Source organism: Arctopsyche grandis, chromosome 11 (genome assembly GCF_051622035.1).
Source record: "Arctopsyche grandis isolate Sample6627 chromosome 11, ASM5162203v2, whole genome shotgun sequence".
Taxonomy (NCBI): domain Eukaryota; kingdom Metazoa; phylum Arthropoda; class Insecta; order Trichoptera; family Hydropsychidae; genus Arctopsyche; species Arctopsyche grandis.
The window spans coordinates 2,242,948-2,260,812 of NC_135365.1; the positions used below are offsets into that span (position 1 = coordinate 2,242,948).

General features: G+C 35.6%; 2 protein-coding genes and 1 long non-coding RNA gene across 6 annotated transcripts in view; 2 read left to right on the top strand and 1 right to left on the bottom strand.

Annotated features, from left to right (window-relative positions):
* The window catches only part of LOC143919169 (GTP-binding protein Di-Ras2), a 238,437-nt gene that overhangs the window by 4,569 nt on the left and 216,003 nt on the right, over nt 1-17,865 (top strand). The gene's annotated exons all lie outside the window — the stretch shown is intronic.
* On the bottom strand, nt 5,072-12,927 carry LOC143919170 (uncharacterized). 3 transcript variants are annotated; one of them, XM_077441377.1, is made up of 2 exons: nt 12,491-12,927; nt 5,072-6,683 (listed from the first exon to the last, which is right to left on the bottom strand). In XM_077441377.1, the coding sequence occupies exons 1-2, from the start codon at nt 12,552-12,554 to the stop codon at nt 6,508-6,510; spliced, it is 240 nt and encodes a 79-aa protein (XP_077297503.1). In that variant the 5' UTR covers nt 12,555-12,927; the 3' UTR covers nt 5,072-6,507. The 3 variants fall into 3 exon arrangements, with proteins under 3 accessions (XP_077297503.1, XP_077297501.1, XP_077297502.1); XM_077441375.1 differs by having other exon boundaries at nt 5,072-7,203; XM_077441376.1 differs by having other exon boundaries at nt 5,072-6,747; nt 12,491-12,926.
* LOC143919174 (uncharacterized) lies at nt 15,240-15,747 on the top strand. The gene is made up of 2 exons (XR_013261198.1): nt 15,240-15,426; nt 15,504-15,747. It is a non-coding gene; the product is annotated as an uncharacterized LOC143919174 (long non-coding RNA).

A 17,865-nucleotide genomic window follows, 5' to 3' on the forward strand; every position in this document is an offset into this window, starting at 1 on the left:
GGGGCGCCACGAGGGGCGCAGCCCCGTGGGGCCCCGGGGGGGCCCAGCCTCATGGGGCGCAGCCCTATGGGGCTCAAAAGGGGGCGCCACAAGGGGCGCAGCCCCGTGGGGCCCCGAAAGGGGCCCGGGGGGCCCAGCCTCATGGGGCGCAGCCCCATGGGGCTCAAAAGGGGGTGCCACAAGGGGCGCAGCCCCGTGGGGCCCCGAATGGGGGCCCGGGGGGCCCAGCCTCATGGGGCGCAGCCCCATGGGGCTCAAAAGGGGGCGCCACAAGGGGCGCAGCCCCGTGGGGCCCCGAAGGGGGCCCGGGGGGCCCAGCCTCATGGGGCGCAAGCCCTAATAGGCATTAACTAAGGGGGGCGAAGCCCTAGACGGCAATTAATCATGGGGGCGCGGAGGGGCGAAGCCCTAAAAGGCAACTGATCATGGGGGCGAAGCCTTAGACGGCATTTAATCATGGGGGCGCGGAGGGGCGAAGCCCTAAAAGGCATTAACTAAGGGGGGCGAAGCCCTAAACGGCAATTAATCTTGGGGGCGCGGGGGGCGAAGCCCTAAAAGGCATTAACTAGGGGGGGCGAAGCCCTAGACGGCATTTAATCATGGGGGTGCGGAGGGGCGAAGCCCTAAAAGGCATTAACTAAGGGGGGCGAAGCCCGAAACGGCAATTAATCTTGGGGGCGCGGGGGGCGAAGCCCTAAAAGGCATTAACTAAGGGGGGCGAAGCCCTAGACGGCTTTGAATCATGGGGGCGCGGAGGGGCGAAGCCCTAAAAGGCAACTGATCATGGGGGCGAAGCCCTAAACGGCAATTGCTCATGGGGCGTGGAGGGGCGAAGCCCTAGAAGGCAAAGGCTCAGGGGGGTGCCGAGGGCGAAGCCCTAGAAGGCAAAAAAAAAAATTAGATTTTTTTTTTGATTTTTTTAAATTTTTTTTTTGATTTTTTTTTTTTATTTTTTTTTTGATTTTTTTTTTTTTATTTTTAATTTTTTTTTAATTTTTTTTTTTAATTTTTTATTTTTTTTTTTTTTTTAATTAAATTAGCTTAGTCATGTTTAAGCGGTTTATATTATAAACACTGAGCGAAGCCGGGTAATACAGCTAGTATATATATATATATATATATATATATATATACATCACCGTCGGTCGTTGCCGATCGATGACCTATTCGCACCGGTATTAGCTCTTCCATAAATAATATCTAATTAAAAGTACCTAAACGGTCTTAAAAAAAATCTGTCAACAAAGTTTGTTCCTGTAGTGCTATTTTTTAATTCGTACTTATAAAATATACTCAATATACTCATAATAATCACATAAAATATCATTTCAAGTTTCAAGTGGGTAGTCCGTACATTCTCGTACGCAGAGTGAATTTCATAGATTGTCAACCTTTAGTTCAATTAAATTTGGCAATCATGCAGTGTTGCGCATCTTGTGAAACGAAATTTTCTAATGGTGTTCAATGTGGTATTTGTAAGAGGCACTATGATTTTGATTGTGCCAACATTACGGAAGGCGGCTACAATAGATTGGGAGCTATGAAAAGGGCTGCATGGAAGTGTCCACGATGCCGTAATCCACAAAGTTCTCAGTCTTTGACCGAGTCACCTTCGCCGTCATTTAATACACTACTTAAGGATATCCTTGATATCAAACGTAGAATTTCATGCCTGCCGTCGCTTGCAGAAGACATAAAAACGCTAAAAACTGATATTTGCAACCTCAAAGCGACATGTGAATTTAACAGCTCAAAGATTATTGAGGCTGAAAATAGAATAAGTGCAGTAGAGGATAAAGTAAAAGACATTTACAGGGATCTATGTACTGAGAAAATCACTACCAATGATATCAAAGCTCGACAAAATAGCTTTGAAACCAGATCGCGTAGTAATAATATTGAATTGCAAGCTGTACCCGAAAAGCGCACTGAGAATGTAATAGATATTTTCAAAAAACTTTGCAAGACTATCTCGGAGCCGATGGATGACAACTTAATATTATCCTGCCACAGAACTGCTAAATCAAACAAGAACAGTGACCGCCCTCGGAACATAATAGTAAGTCTACCAAGTTCACGTCACCGCGATCGTATCCTGTCTGCTGTACATCGCCACAATCGTAGTGCGCGTGCTACAAATCAACGTGACAACAACTCACCTCTACTCAACTCTTCTCACTTGGGCATCTCTGGTACGCCCGTTAGAATATATGCAGCTGAACATTTATCACCAGAATCAAAATCACTTCACGGTGCCGCAAGAGCTACTGCCAAAAAAAATAATTATAAATATGTATGGGTTAAATTTGGCAAAATATTTATGCGTAAAGACGACAAATCGAACTCGATATTTATTCGAGATATAAATTGTCTTGCTAATATTAAGTAATATTACTAATTTTTTTATTTACTCGTGTAATATATAACTCCTAGATTCGTAGGTTTTTCTTTATTTTTTCAAAATGTCAACAGATGTAAGTCTAAAATTTCCAATATTCACCTTCAAGTACTTGCCAATAATTTCGATATCATCTGCCTTGCGGAAACAAACTTTGATAACTCCATATTTAGCGAAGAATTGTTTGATAATAGATATATAGTTTACCGTAGAGACAGAGATGTTTTGAATAGCTCCAAAAAGGAAGGTGGAGGTGTCCTCCTAGCTATAAAAAAACAGTTTACCTCATTTAGGCTATTATCTTGGGAAAGCACTGTTGAAGATCTTTGGGTTAGGATATATCTAAATTGTAATTTTATTATTAACATTTGTTTAGTTTACCTACCCCCTAACTTAAATAATAATCTTCTACAGGCTTTCTATGAAAAATGTCATGGAATTTTTTCTAATACTGATACCAACCATGAATTCATTATTGTTGGTGATTTTAATATACCTAACATTGTTTGGTCAAAAGACTCTAGTAGCACTAAAATGTTAATAAACAATCCCATTGATTCGAAATCGTCCTTGTTATTTAATCTTATGGCTTATGGTAATTTATGTCAATATAATTATATAAAAAATTTTAATGGTCGTATTTTGGACTTATTCTTATGTAGCTTTGAACCATCTAGCTTATCTATAGCATGTCCAGTTAGTAAGTTGGATAAACACCATCCAGCATTCGATGTGCTCTTAGTTGTTAAGAAGATAAAATATTTTAAGCCCTTATGTAATAACATTGTACTGAATTACAGAAAATGTAATTTTGGTAATTGCAGAACTAATTTATCATTAATAGATTGGTCTGATCTTTTTAATAATTTGAGCATTGATGAATCGGTCAGTGTATTTTACAACACATTATACAGTATTATTGGTGACAATACACCTACAAAGAAGATTGTATCTGACACTGGCCGATATCCAATCTGGTTCAGTAAATCATTGGTGAAATGTCTGAAGGAGAAAGCCAAAGTACATAAAAGGTACAAAGTCTTTGGTAATCCCAGAGATTACGACACCTTTGCATTATTAAGAACTCGCTCCAAGAGACTGTTGTCCAAATGCCATACTGACTACTTGTCATATATTGAATCCCGCATTTCATTGAACCCTAAATGCTTTTGGTCTTACACCAAGTCTAAATGCAAGGGTAATTCTTTGCCCGAAACTTTAAGATTTAATAACATTTGTGCCTCATCTGGCTTAGATATGTGTGAATTGTTTTCTGAATATTTTTCATCTGTGCATAACAATGATGATTGCTCCTTTTCATATGTGGACGCTCACATTGACAATTGCTCGTACTGCCTTGATAAAATATATGTTGAAAAAAAGGAGATTACATATGTCCTATTAAATTTAGATGTAAATAAGGGTGCTGGACCTGACGGCATACCTCCATACTTTATTAAAACTTGTTATTTGGAACTTGTGGAACCCTTATTTATAATTTTTAACAATTCTTTATCTGCTGGTGTATTCCCTTCTAAATGGAAACTAGCCAATATTGTACCTATTTTCAAGTCTGGCGATAAATCACTTTGTAATAACTATAGACCAATAAGTATCTTATCCTGTTTTGCTAAAATTTTTGAATGTTTAACTTATAATCATATTTATTCTCATGTAGTGCCTAAAATTGCACAGGAACAACATGGATTTGTTAAAAAAAAATCAACCGTTTCTAATCTTATTGAATTCACTACCACAATTTATAAATATCTTAATACTCGTACACAAGTAGATGTTATATATACAGACTTTCAAAAGGCTTTTGACAAGGTTAATCACGGTTTGCTAATTCGTAAATTATCTAAATTTGGAATTCATGGAAATTTACTTAGATGGTTAACTTCTTATCTTAATTTGAGAAGTCAATTGGTTACAATTAAGGGTTTCTCATCTGCCCCTAAAACAATCCTTTCAGGAGTTCCTCAAGGTTCTCACCTTGGACCACTTCTGTTTATTATTTTTATTAATGACCTAATCCCCCTACTGAAGTGTCAATGCTTACTTTATGCCGATGATCTTAAGGTTTTCCATCCTATCAATAGTGAGTCGGATTGCTTAAAATTACAATCCGACATTGATATAATATCTGAATGGTGTAATGTAAACCTTATGCATCTCAATATTTCTAAATGCTTCTCAATGACACTTTCCAGAAATCGTAACCTAATTGACTTTACTTACAATATTAATAACGTAGATCTTACAGCAAAAAATTGTGCCAGAGACTTAGGTATACTTATAGATTCCAAACTATCATTTAATGAACATATTAATCATATTGTTACTAAATCTTATAAACTATTGGGATTTATTTGCCGAGTTGCGAAGCCCTTTAAGAATCCCCATACTCTGATTCTACTCTATTACAGTTTAGTTCGTAGTAATATGGAGTATGCCTCAATCATATGGTCTCCCTATTACCAAACTCACATTGAGCACTTAGAAACAATCCAGAAGCGTTTTTTGCGCCATTTATCCTATAAGACTGGTCTTAAAAAACTGTTACCATCTTATAATGACAGACTTTCTTTTTTCCATATTGCAAGTTTGTCTCAGCGTAGAAGGGTTTCTGATTTGTTAATTTTATATAAGATTGCTGGAAAAGACTTCGATAATGGTTTGATGTAGTTTATTGAAATGTAAAATCTGCACGTGGTGGTTCAGCGGAGCGTACGAGAACACAACTTCTCCGTACGCCGTCTTTTCGCTGACTTACCGACCGTAGCGTTCTTCCGCTTGGGTCGACACTACTGCCAACTCGTCAATAATGCCAATCGACAATCAGTTAATAAGACTGTTTGCCATACGTCATTATAAAAGTCGGAACATAGTCCCACATAGGAAAACTGTTGAACAATACAGTTATTCTACAGAGTTACAGCATTACTGACGAGTCGTTTACAATAACTCATAGCTCTTAAATTAATTAAATAGAGGGTGAATAATGAAACCTTTGCCTCATCCAGTGTGAGGATAAAATCAATTTATTGGTTCAGTAATATTTCAACTTATAGTTATACCTCTGGTGAATGTTGTTTCTATTTACATTAAAATTTTTGAAATCTCCTTTGAAGCTGTGAATAAGCATTACAAGATAAGGTTACTTTAAAAAAGAGAGAGTGGACTGTATATAGTTTAAAACTTAAGCATTCCTCATCTTGAGGTTAACTTAGACAATACAATGTTGACACTATTACAGTTGTCAATACAGATCAGCTATTACCGATCAACTAAACTTGATTAGTGAGTGTAATGCTCCTAAGTTAACTTGATTTCATCAACAAGTAACACAAACATTGCTAAATTAAAAGTAAATTGGAAAGTCATTCATTCATTCCTACAAGCAGGAAATGAAGGCGAACTATGATTATAGATGTCTCTACGTTAAACATCGAAATGTTCAGTATTATAATATTTACTTATTCTATGATTCACATAGATACTATAAACAGTAAGAGTTAACTTATGTTTTCATAACAAGAAACATAAGACCTGCGGATGACTCCCGGCAGGTTATAATTAAGTAGACATGAAATAATTTAAGATGCTCCATTAAGTTTGGCTTGGAGACTAACATTAACAAATCATGAATATAATTTTAACTGTCAAATTTGAACAATTTATTTTAAACTCGGATATCCTTCCGAGTGATGACATGAGACAAGTCTTATATTATAAAGACAAAATGATTAGATTAAATTCGGAGATATATACTGCCGAATGTTAAAATGAAAATAGCTTAAATTATACACACAACACAATTAAAGTGAATTACGGAGTACTACTATTAACATTGAATGATTTAAACTCATGATTACATCTAATAAGTAATATGCGTTGGGGGTAGTGTCTTCGGGTTAAACTAAGCTACCGAAGTTGACGGAATTGAAGCTGCTGTTTCTCCTCCATCTTGCTGATCTTCCTTCCTGTCAAGTGGTCCTTGTGGTAGAATCGGCAATGGCGCCACTAGATGACTGGACCGACGAAACTCTCCGCTGGCAGTAAAGACGTCGACGACTCGAACTCTGCCATCTGGTCCGGGATACAATTTAGTGACTCGACCCAAGACCCATCGGGTTGGCAGCATGTGTTCCTCCTTTAACAGGACCATTTGACCCACACTCAGATTGTTGCTCGAGTCCTTCTTCCATTTGTGTCGTAACTGCAAAGAATGTAAATATTCCGCCGACCAACGTTTCCAAAATGCTGCTGTGGTCAATTGTATCTGAAGCAGATTGGCATGGACATTAGTGTTATATTTAACCTCCATTGGAAGAGCGAGTAAGGATCTGCCAATTAAGAAATGTCCAGGTGTGAGGGGTAAAAGGTCTAGTGGATCCGATGACAAGGGACTAAGAGGACGGGAATTCATGCAAGCTTCTATTTGAGTCAATACCGTACAAAATGATTCGAAATTTAAGGTGGTGGCCTTTAACACCTTGTTTAAATGAATTTTCATGGATTTAACCGCTGCTTCCCACAGCCCTCCCATGTGAGGCGCCCTTGGCGGGTTAAACTTCCAACGAATCCCTTCGGAGGCTACATACCGTAGTAGCTTCTCCTCATGAGGACGTTCGTAAATTAATTTTACTAAATTAACGAGTTCACGACTTGCACCGACAAAATTAGTAGCATTGTCGGAATATATCGTATTGGGCCTGCCACGTCTGGCTACGAATCTTCTTAAACAATTTAAGAAATTTGAACTCCTTAAGTCTCCGACAAGTTCCAAGTGAACTGCCTTACTGGAAAAACACACAAAGACACAAACGTAACCCTTAATTATCTTAGAATTCTTATTGCAACCACTCTTCACAGGAAAAGGTCCTGCGAAGTCTATCCCCACATGACTGAAGGGAAAATTAGCAGTGGTACGTTCGAGCGGGAGTAATCCCATTAATCTATTGTGTGACAGTGGTTTATTTCTGAAACAAATGACACATGAACGCACCACTCCTTTGACAGTATTATGTCCGGCCAATGGCCAATAGGTCTGCCGCAATAACGACAGTAAGGCTTGAGTACCCAAGTGAATATATTTCAAGTGTGCATCTCGGACAATCATGTGTGTAAGTTTATGCTTATTTGACAAGATAATGGGTGACGTTGATAGAGTTGTTCCCAGAGGAAGTCTACTTCCAACACAAATTAAATTCTCATGGAATAGAGGGGACAATTTAGCTAATTTACTGCTACTGGGAATTGGATGTCCCTTGCTCAGCAAATGATATTCCAATGGAAATGATTCCATTTGCGATAACCTAATCAAATTATTTAAAGCATCTTTTAATTCTAAAGCGGACGGTTCGTTATTTTCTTTAACGTTTAATTGTTTATTCCTTAGTGGCCGACGAACATATGATAAAACTCGAAGGAGTCTTGGAAGATGAGAATATTTATCTATCCAATTATTTTCCCTCACAAGGGTAGCGTTAGTGACTACCCTTCTCTCTGGAAGATCTATTGTGATCTCAGGAGGTCTTCGAGGCCATCGTGATTCATCTAATTTCAACCAACTAGGGCCGTCCCACCATAACGAATTATGATTTAATTCTGATGGTTGAGTCCCTCGAGAAATTAAATCTGCTGGATTGTCTGCAGAGGAGACATGGTACCACTCAATGGGTTGAGATATTGATTGGATTTCGGCCACTCGATTGGCAACGAAGGTAGTCCATTTACATGACTCTCCCCTAATCCAATGCAATGCGACGGTTGAATCCGTCCAATAATATTTTTCATTAATATGAATTGTTAATTGGTCTATTGTTGACTTCATTAACTTTGATAATAACATAGCGGAGCACAGCTCTAAACGCGGAATAGTTACAAAACTGAGCGGAGCGACTCTCGAACGAGAACACACAAGATGACATTTGGAATTTCCCAATTGATCAGTACATTTTACATAAATACAAGCACCATAAGCTTTCTCGGATGCGTCACAAAATCCGTGTGCCTGTATATTAATGGCATTATTTAGTATTATCAATCTAGGAATTTTATAAAGTTTCATGACTGTATTGGATAATTGACAATCTTTCCATTTTTTGAAGATTGTCTGAGGAATGAATTCATCCCAACCGATGGTTTGTTGCCAGACAGATTGCATTAATATCTTATAATTAATTAACAATGGAGATAATAGTCCTAATGGGTCGAAGATCTGACTAATTACTGATAAAAAGTTTCTTTTTGTTATATTTTCAGTCTCGACTTCGGTTTGAACCTTAAATACAAAAACGTCTTCCCGCGGTTTCCAAAATAAACCTAAAGTTTTGTGTGATTCGTTAGAGAAGTTAAAATCTGAACAATCGTCAGCTTTAACATCCGTGATTATACAGGAGTTGTTCGATGTCCATTTGCTTAAGGGCATACCGGCTGATAATAATATGGTTTCCAATTGAACCTTTAATAATTTACCAGCTTCAATAGTATTAGTTCCCGTGAGCAAATCATCAACATAAAAATCACGTTCGATCACTTTACTAGCGATGGGATATTTGTTTCTATTCTCCTCTGCTAACTGATTTAGACATCTAGTAGCTAAAAATGGGGCTGAAGCAGTTCCGAATGTTACTGTATTAAGCTTGTAATGCTTGAATTTACTCTGGGGATCTGTTCGCCAAATGATTCGTTGTACATTTTTATTTTTCTCTGCTATTTGAATCTGTCGGTACATCTGCTTAATATCCGCAGTAATCACGTATTTATGGAGTCGAAAGTTGAGTAGTAAACTTAACAAATCTGATTGGACACTAGGTCCCACCATCAAAATATTATTTAGTGAGATATTAGACGTTGTCTTTGCGGACGCATCAAAAACTACACGATATTTAGTGGTAAGGCTAGACTCCTTAACCACGACGTGATGAGGTAAATAACAATGAACCTCATGTGCCTCCGGAGGTTCACACTCTGACATATGTCCTAAATTTATGTACTCTTCTAAAACTTTATTGTATTCCATTTTTAAATTATTATTGGCTAAAAAACGTCTTTCCAAAGTTTTGTGTCTTTTCTCCGCAATGTGCAATGAACTTCCTAATACTACCGGGGAATTTTTATATGGTAAAGCTACACAAAATCTACCGTTTTTATCTCGTGATGTGTGTGCTTGGAAATGTTCCTCACATCTTTTCTCCTCAAGAGATTGATGTTTTACCATAGGAACCTGGTCTATCATCCAAAAGTTTTGAATGTGACTGTCTAATTGACTTAAGCCTATGTGGCTCTTCCCTGGAGCATTATTTACTTCGGGATATGGACCAACTATTGTCCATCCGAATTCGGTATCCTTTAAGATACGCATACCTTTGCCTAACTGGATGGTTCCTGCTTTCATAGCATGAACGCAAATCTCGGCGCCGAGCAATAAATCGATTGGCGTCGGTTTATTCCAAAGGGGATCTGATAACTTGATTCCCGCTGGTATTGAAATTAACTGTTGATCCAGTTTCACAGTTGGAATTTCGCCAGTAATTTCTGGTAATACCAAACACAACACTTTGGTTGAGTAATTAGTGGTTGAAGACCTTATGGTCACCTTGGTGATGTGACGAATGCTACTTTCTTGATTAGCGATACCTACAATTTTTTGAGAGATTTTCTCTAATTTGAAGTTATTCTTCTTAGCGAAAGATGTGGTAACATAGTTGACTTGTGAGCCGGAATCTAATAATGTGCGACCCTTAACGACCGTTCCATTGGTACCGTGGGTAAAATTATCTCCCTTTGAGAGAAATGAGTAGAATGAGCATTAATTGACTTCCTTCCCGTATTATTTGAACTAAATGTATCGTCCTGATGCAACAAAGTATGATGGTTTTGTTTGCACCTTAAGCAATTATAGTTAGACTTGCAATTTGTTATCTTATGCGATGAATTTAAACATTTAAAACACATGTTATTAGATTTAACGAATTCATTTCTTTCCAAACTGGATTTTGCTTTGAATTTATCACATTTGCCTATGAAATGATTATTTCGACAGAATGCGCATGCGTTTACCTTACTTGATGGGTTTTTGTTCGCGACATGAGTTCTCATGATTCTTTGACGACTATGAGGGAATTCCTTCACCGTAGTTACAGATGCAGTAGATTGTAATACATTACATCTATTCTGCAAGAATGTCTCTAAACTTTCATATGGTGGCATTTCTCTGCTAACCAGCGATATTTCCCAGTCTCTTACTAGATTAAAAGGTAATTTCCTTAGAACTAAACATGTTACCCATGGATCTAAAATTTCTCTCGCGTAACCCAACGATTCAATGTTTTTAATACACACTGTTACCTGATTCAATAGATTTCTCAATTCGATATGTGATTCTCTTGTGATTAATTTTAAGTCACAAAGTGAATTAATCCTAGTTTTGAGATTAAGTCTTGGTAAATTATATTGCTTGTCTAAAATACTCCAAGCTATTTCGTAATTGTCTGAGCTAATATCTAAACCTGATACAGCTGCCAAAGCGGGACCGATTAAGGATTGATGCAAATATTGCAATTTCGTGACATTCGAATATTCCGTTTTGTTTCCTATTATATTCTTATAAGCTTGTTGAAACGATTGCCATTCAGATGGATCTCCCTGAAATGTGGGAATGGTTAACGTCGGTAACTTATCTCTAGCAAATTTAATTGTTGCTTGCTCTACCTTCAGTTTACCATCTTGAATGGATTGTCTCTCTAATGCTGCTTTAAGATTTTGAATTGTCATTGTGATTATGTAGAACTCTTCGTCTATTTGATCCGCCTGCTCTATATCTGTGAGGTTGTCTAAGTACTCATAATGGAGTTTTTGGAGATAGTCGTATGCTTTTTCAATAAATTGATACTGTCCTTCATTTATTTCGGAGATTCTGTCTATTTTCTCCTGTAGTCTTTTAAACGCGCCCGAATACCTTAATTCTATTGACGCCATTGTAACTTCTACTTTATTTTCTTTCGCTAATGTTTTTATCGATTGAGTCTGACTTCGAGTCTGATGTATTCTAGAGCTTGACCTGTCTCTAATAGGTTCTACGTCCCTAGTTGGATTTCGACCTTTATGCGACTGGGAAGTCGAAGCTTCTATTTCCTCGTTTTCAGCACTTGACATTTGTTTCAGAAAGTTGCACTATTTCGTCTCATAAATACAGTTATTCTCTACTATAGCTGTCAATTGAACTATTCGTAGAGATAAGGTAATAATATTCAATGATTAACCGTGAATCTTAATATTCTACTTTAACTATTATCACCAGAATCTATCCAACATATTTTGGAAGAAATAACAACCCTAAATTGGTGGGTGCTTGATTTAAACCACTTTGGGGCTACAAGTCTTGTGATTTATTTTAAATCACCACTGTTTCATCACACATTATGAAACAAAGAGATCTACCGATGTATGAATATACCGGTATGTACTTGATTTAATCCACTTTGGGGCTACAAGTCTTGTGATTTATTTTAAATCACCACTGTTTCATCACACATTATGAAACAAAGAGATCTACCGATGTATGAATATACCGGTACGTACTTGGTTTAAGCCACTTTGGGGCTACAAGTGTAATTCCACATTTATCGTGGAGGGGGGGGGGGGGGAGGATGTTTCTACACACATTAAGAAACAAATAGATCTACCGATGTATGAATATACCGGTACGTACTTGGTTTAAGCCACTTTGGGGCTACAAGTATAATTCCACATTTATTGTGGAGGGGGGGGGGGAGGGTGTTTCTACACACATTAAGAAACAAAGATCTACCGATGTATGAATATACCGGTATGTACTTGCTTTAAACCACTTTGGGGCTACAAGTGTAATTCCCCACGTGCTTTGCTAATTTTACACTACATCTGATTTTACACTTTTAATACGAAATTCGATGCGACCGATGAAACATTCCTTCGTAGCGCGATATTATTTTATACAATCGCGTTAATTAATTGTTATACTTTAAAACATATTTTAAAAACTGACCTACCCACATGATTGCCTTTTGAACAGATTGCCTGAGATTGAATACATTCACTTACTTGAATATCCTTTACGATGTTTATGTGATCGTTCCGATAATTTTGGATTACCTCTGTGTCCCATGCGTCTTTGTAGGTTATGTTTTTATTTATATATTTTCTGCGTCAATCACGCGGTCATGTACCTCTGTACATCAATCAATATATTGCTGAAATAGAAGCAAACATGTTATTAGTATTGGAAAGGTATGGATAGTAACAAAGGAACGATACCGATTTCTTAATTGACATCCATTTTTTCTCGACCACGTTTTTTCCTATTGGTTTTCCCGTTTGGTGTTGTGGCCTAGGTTACTGGTGTCCGGTTCGAAATGACCATCATGGAAAAGACTTCGATAATGGTTTGATGTAGTTTATTGAAATGTAAAATCTGCACGTGGTGGTTCAGCGGAGCGTACGAGAACACAACTTCTCCGTACGCCGTCTTTTCGCTGACTTACCGACCGTAGCGTTCTTCCGCTTGGGTCGACACTACTGCCAACTCGTCAATAATGCCAATCGACAATCAGTTAATAAGACTGTTTGCCATACGTCATTATAAAAGTCGGAACAATTGCTAATGGTATTCTTGACACGTCTGTTTTAAGCGAGATTAATTTTAACGTTAATGCCCGATTCACCAGATGCACAAATCTTTTTTATCCACCTATTTGTCAAAGCAACACCTCTTTCAATAGTGCAATCGTTCGTATATGCCGTATTTACGATAGCTTAGATGATTGTCCTGACCTCTTTAGAGACTCTTTTAGTATTTTTAGGACAAAGGTGAAGAAAATAATATGTGGTTGATTTGCTTCTTCACCCTTATAGTCTTTCTTTTTCTTTTTTACTTTATCTGTATCTTTTTCTTTATCTGTTTCTTTTCTTTTTTTTTAAATTTTGATGTTTTTGTAATTTTACTTTTTTATATCACCATGTGGTGCTCACTGTAAATGGAATATTATATTTTTATTTATGTTTATTATTATTTTTTGTCTCATTATACAACTTTCTTTTTATATTTTATTCTGTATGTGTGCCTATTTAAATAAAATAAAAAATAAAAAATAAAAAATATATATATATATATATATATATATATATATATATATATATATATATATATATATATATATATATACTATATAACTATATAAAAATGGACGTGATGTATGTACATACATATGTATATATGTATACATATATATGTGCTCCTGATATTTAACACCTAACTTGGAATTGGTGACGTTAGCGTCAGATGCGCTGCGCGGGAGCGTACACTCATACACCATCCACGAAGACACACATTCATTCAACATTTCGAACGAGTGAACGGGTTGGATCGGTGAGCGTGTAATGCGCGCACTCAACTTACTTACTGACTTACCTCTTCTTAGTTCAGAAACAATTTGGTTGTGTGACAAAGTTTGGGTTCTTATCCGATCGTTTTCAAACTTTGCCATTTTTCTCGGTTTGGTCATCAATATAAGTGGAAATGACGTCCGCCATTAGCTTTGTGAAAAATAATCGTAATAGACATGTTTAAAAATACTGCGCATTTATTCACGTTGACGTCTAGCGTCCACTGTTTTGATCGCTTTTTCCCTTTTCGCCCCCCTCTCGCTATGGCAGATTGAGCACTTTGCCATACTCATGATCAAAGTTTACGGAGAGAATTTGTGATTTCTTAATTAGATTATTTATATTGTTGCGTAGGGGTGGGTGGAGGATCCAAGTAAAAGGCCAAAGTCGTTTCACAGCATTTATTGATGATTAAGGAGATACACGCACTGGCAGTGCTCAGTCCAGAATTACATGATATCGCCTAAGTATCGCCTTATAAGGGATAGATATCTCAGGACATCTTCGACGTCTAATTTGTTTACCTATTGTTATGGTCACGTACGGATATTTCTTCCCACAACGTTCGGTCTCACGGTACAGGTCAATTCTGAGAAAGGATTAATAACGGTCATTGTTTAGCCTATATGCACTTAGAGTCTAGATATAATCCTGGAAGTGAGTGCAAGCACTTAGTTAATCCGTTAACAGATAATCCTTGAACGGTCACACAGTCTCTGGGATTCTATTCGCTTAATCCGCGGCGTACGTAACAATATATTGTCTTATCTATTAATACGTTCACGCTCGCGCCTATAAATTACTTTACATTATATTTATATATAACATATAACTTTATTTTAATTCGTGTATCAATTTCTTTCCGAAACCACTCGTTGATTTCAACGGGCACAATACTATCATTATATAATTTAATAAAACATTAAGAACTAATTTCACGTCCTTACAATGTTGCACGTTACAACACATTGCACGAATGCGACAGCAAGTCTCATAATTAACAATTAATTATGTTAATTATTGTTAATTATGTACAAAGCTAATGTATAAAACGACAATGAATATTTTTATTTACAATAGCAACTCTTTCGATTTTCATTTCTACAAGAAAACTCGTACTCAATTTGTAGTAAAGCTCGTACTTAAACATATTTGATGTATTTATTCTCTTTTTAGGTTCTTAAGTGTATTATATTTATACTGTATCGAATTCAATTTATTTTTATTTAGTATAACTTTTTATATGAGATATCTAAAAGGAAGATAAAATTCCTGCGAAATGACAGTATTACGAGGAAAAATAAACAATAAATACGATTCGAAAATCCCCAACGACAAATGTGACATTTTATTATGATATAATTTGACCTTCTTATTTTATATATAAGAAGCAGTTAAATTTAGCAATGGCATATAATTAACTGAGAGCTTCTTGAGTAGATCAGAATTTGACAAGTTTGACGATACTTTAAAGATGAAATTTCTATTCCTCTACACACTTTTCCTGGTGATGGTTTCGTGTTGGTCTTCTCCAGTTTATTTTCCGATTATTTATAGATTGCCCCATCCGTGGTTGAAAACAATTACTTATACAGGTAAATATAAATATGTAAACATTTGTAAATTTTATTTTAAATTATTATTTGTAACATTCTGTATTGTTAAATTTCAGATTCTCCTAGACATGTTGGTGAAGAATATCAAAAGCTGTCTCGATTATAGAAAATTTCAATATTATTTATCTGATAGAATTAAAAGAATTTTGTGATATTATCTTTAATTATTAAAATGTTTCGTTTTTAATTTTGTGTATTTATTTATTTTAATTTGTATTTAAAGAGTTAGTAGGCCATTTCGTAAAACTATCTGGTTTGATTTTTTTTTTCAATAAAAAAATTTTAAACAACGATGATTTCAATCATATTTTTTATTAAATTCAAACAACATGCATATATTCTTTTCATACAAAATATTAAATACTATATATTTTAAATGTTCATACAAAAAGTATTTGTATCTCGCTCATTTTATGTATGGTATGAAAGTGTATTTATTATATAAATACCAAATAGTAACGGCCTGCATGTATTTGAACAGTAATTTCGCTTGATTTGGTCGGTAAATATATGATCAGTAAGTTATATGTACTATCGGTCACTTGCTAGAATATTGTCTGTTAATCAAAAAAATCTTGTCAACAATAAGCGGATTACTAACCGTTCATTTTTATCTATTCGGTACACAAAATTTTATAAAAAACTGACCGCTTGTTGATAAAAAATGATCTTTTAAATTGTCGCATCTCTTATATAAACACCAAATAGTAACGGCCTGCATTTATTTGATCAGTACTTTCGTTTGATTTGGTCAGTAAATATGTACATGGATGATCAGTGAGTTATGTACACTATCGGTCATTTGCTTGAATATTATCTCTTTATCAAAAAAATACTTATAACAATAAGCGGATTACTGACCGATCTATTTGGTGCACTAAATTTTATAAAAATTACTGACCGCTTATTGATCGGAAATTAATATTTAAATTGTTGCGTTTTTAATACACCTACTGTACGTATCGACATTATATAACTTTTATTTTAATCAATGTTACGTCACTATTTTATAAATAAGTTTGAACGAAGGTCTATGACATAGACCTTTATCGCACAGACTGTATGCGATTCATAATTGTTATTTTAATCATTAAAAAATTGTAAACAGAACGACAAAAAGCAAAATTAAAACTAGGTAATTCCCCGGGTAATTGAAATTAATAATAAATTAAAAATTTTCCATAGAAACATGACCTTCTGTAAGTTCATTTGAATTTAGATAAATCATTGTGTATAGTTTGTATATATATATGGCAGTAGAATTGAATATTTAAATATTGCAAGTTGGAATTTCATTTGTTCATCACCAATTTCAAATTGAACGACAATTTCAAGATGAAATTTCTGTTTATCTTTACAATATTTTTACTAGTTGTCTCGTGTTGGGCCTCTCCAGTCAATTTCAATTCAAAATCGCACATTATTAGAAAGCAGAGGATTTACTATCCAGGTATTTATTTATTTACTAGCGCATTTATTTTGATTTGGTTTTATATTATATTTTTTAAGGGGATATTCTAGTCTAGAAGTATGAATTGTAGGTATTTTTTTAGGTGCAATAAAAAAAAACAAAAAATAATTTTAGTAGCCATTATTTTACCAAATATTTATTAATGTTTGAAGAATACATAAAAAAAATCAAAAGAAAAAATTCAAAATTCAAAAAGATACAGGCTGATGAAGTGAGGGTCTCAAAAAAATGGCGCGCCCTGGTTGACACGATTGCAACCCTCCTAGTAATCTGATATAAAAAAAAAAACAAATTAATTCTTAATCCAAACAAATTCTGTCATCGCCTGAACTACGGAAAAGTCAAAGCCGCTATTTTTCGCAAAATAGTTTTTTTGACTTTACTGAATTTTTTAAAAATAGTAAAAATTGAAATTTTTTTATAGTTTTGGTTTGTGCGATAGAGTAATGTATAGAAAAGGCTCACACCAAATTTCAAGTGAATTGGTTTGGTAGAATTTGAGAAATCATGTCAACCGTCTCGAAAAAAGTACTCGAGAAAAACGCGTTTAAAGTTTCGGGTAAAGTTACTCGCCGGTTAGATTCCACGTCACTAAAACAGCTTTATCTCCGAAAATAATTTGAATTTTGAAAAATCCTCTTAAGGACATATTTTTAAAGGCTTGAACTTTAAAAATATGAAGAAAAAAAAATCGATTTTTTCAAATTTCTATACTAGAATACCCCCTTAATGTTCTGTATTGAAAATTTTTCAGTTTCTCGTCAATTTCCTGGTGACGGTACCCGAGCCGGTCCACATTCTGGACTACTTTTGAAACACATTTTGGATTAATTTAATAAATAATTGGTCGAATTTTGATATTTTCTCTTCCATTTGCTGGTTCTTATATATGTATTAAAGCGCCAGACAGATTGAACCACAGATTAATTGGATGGCTGCTTTAAACG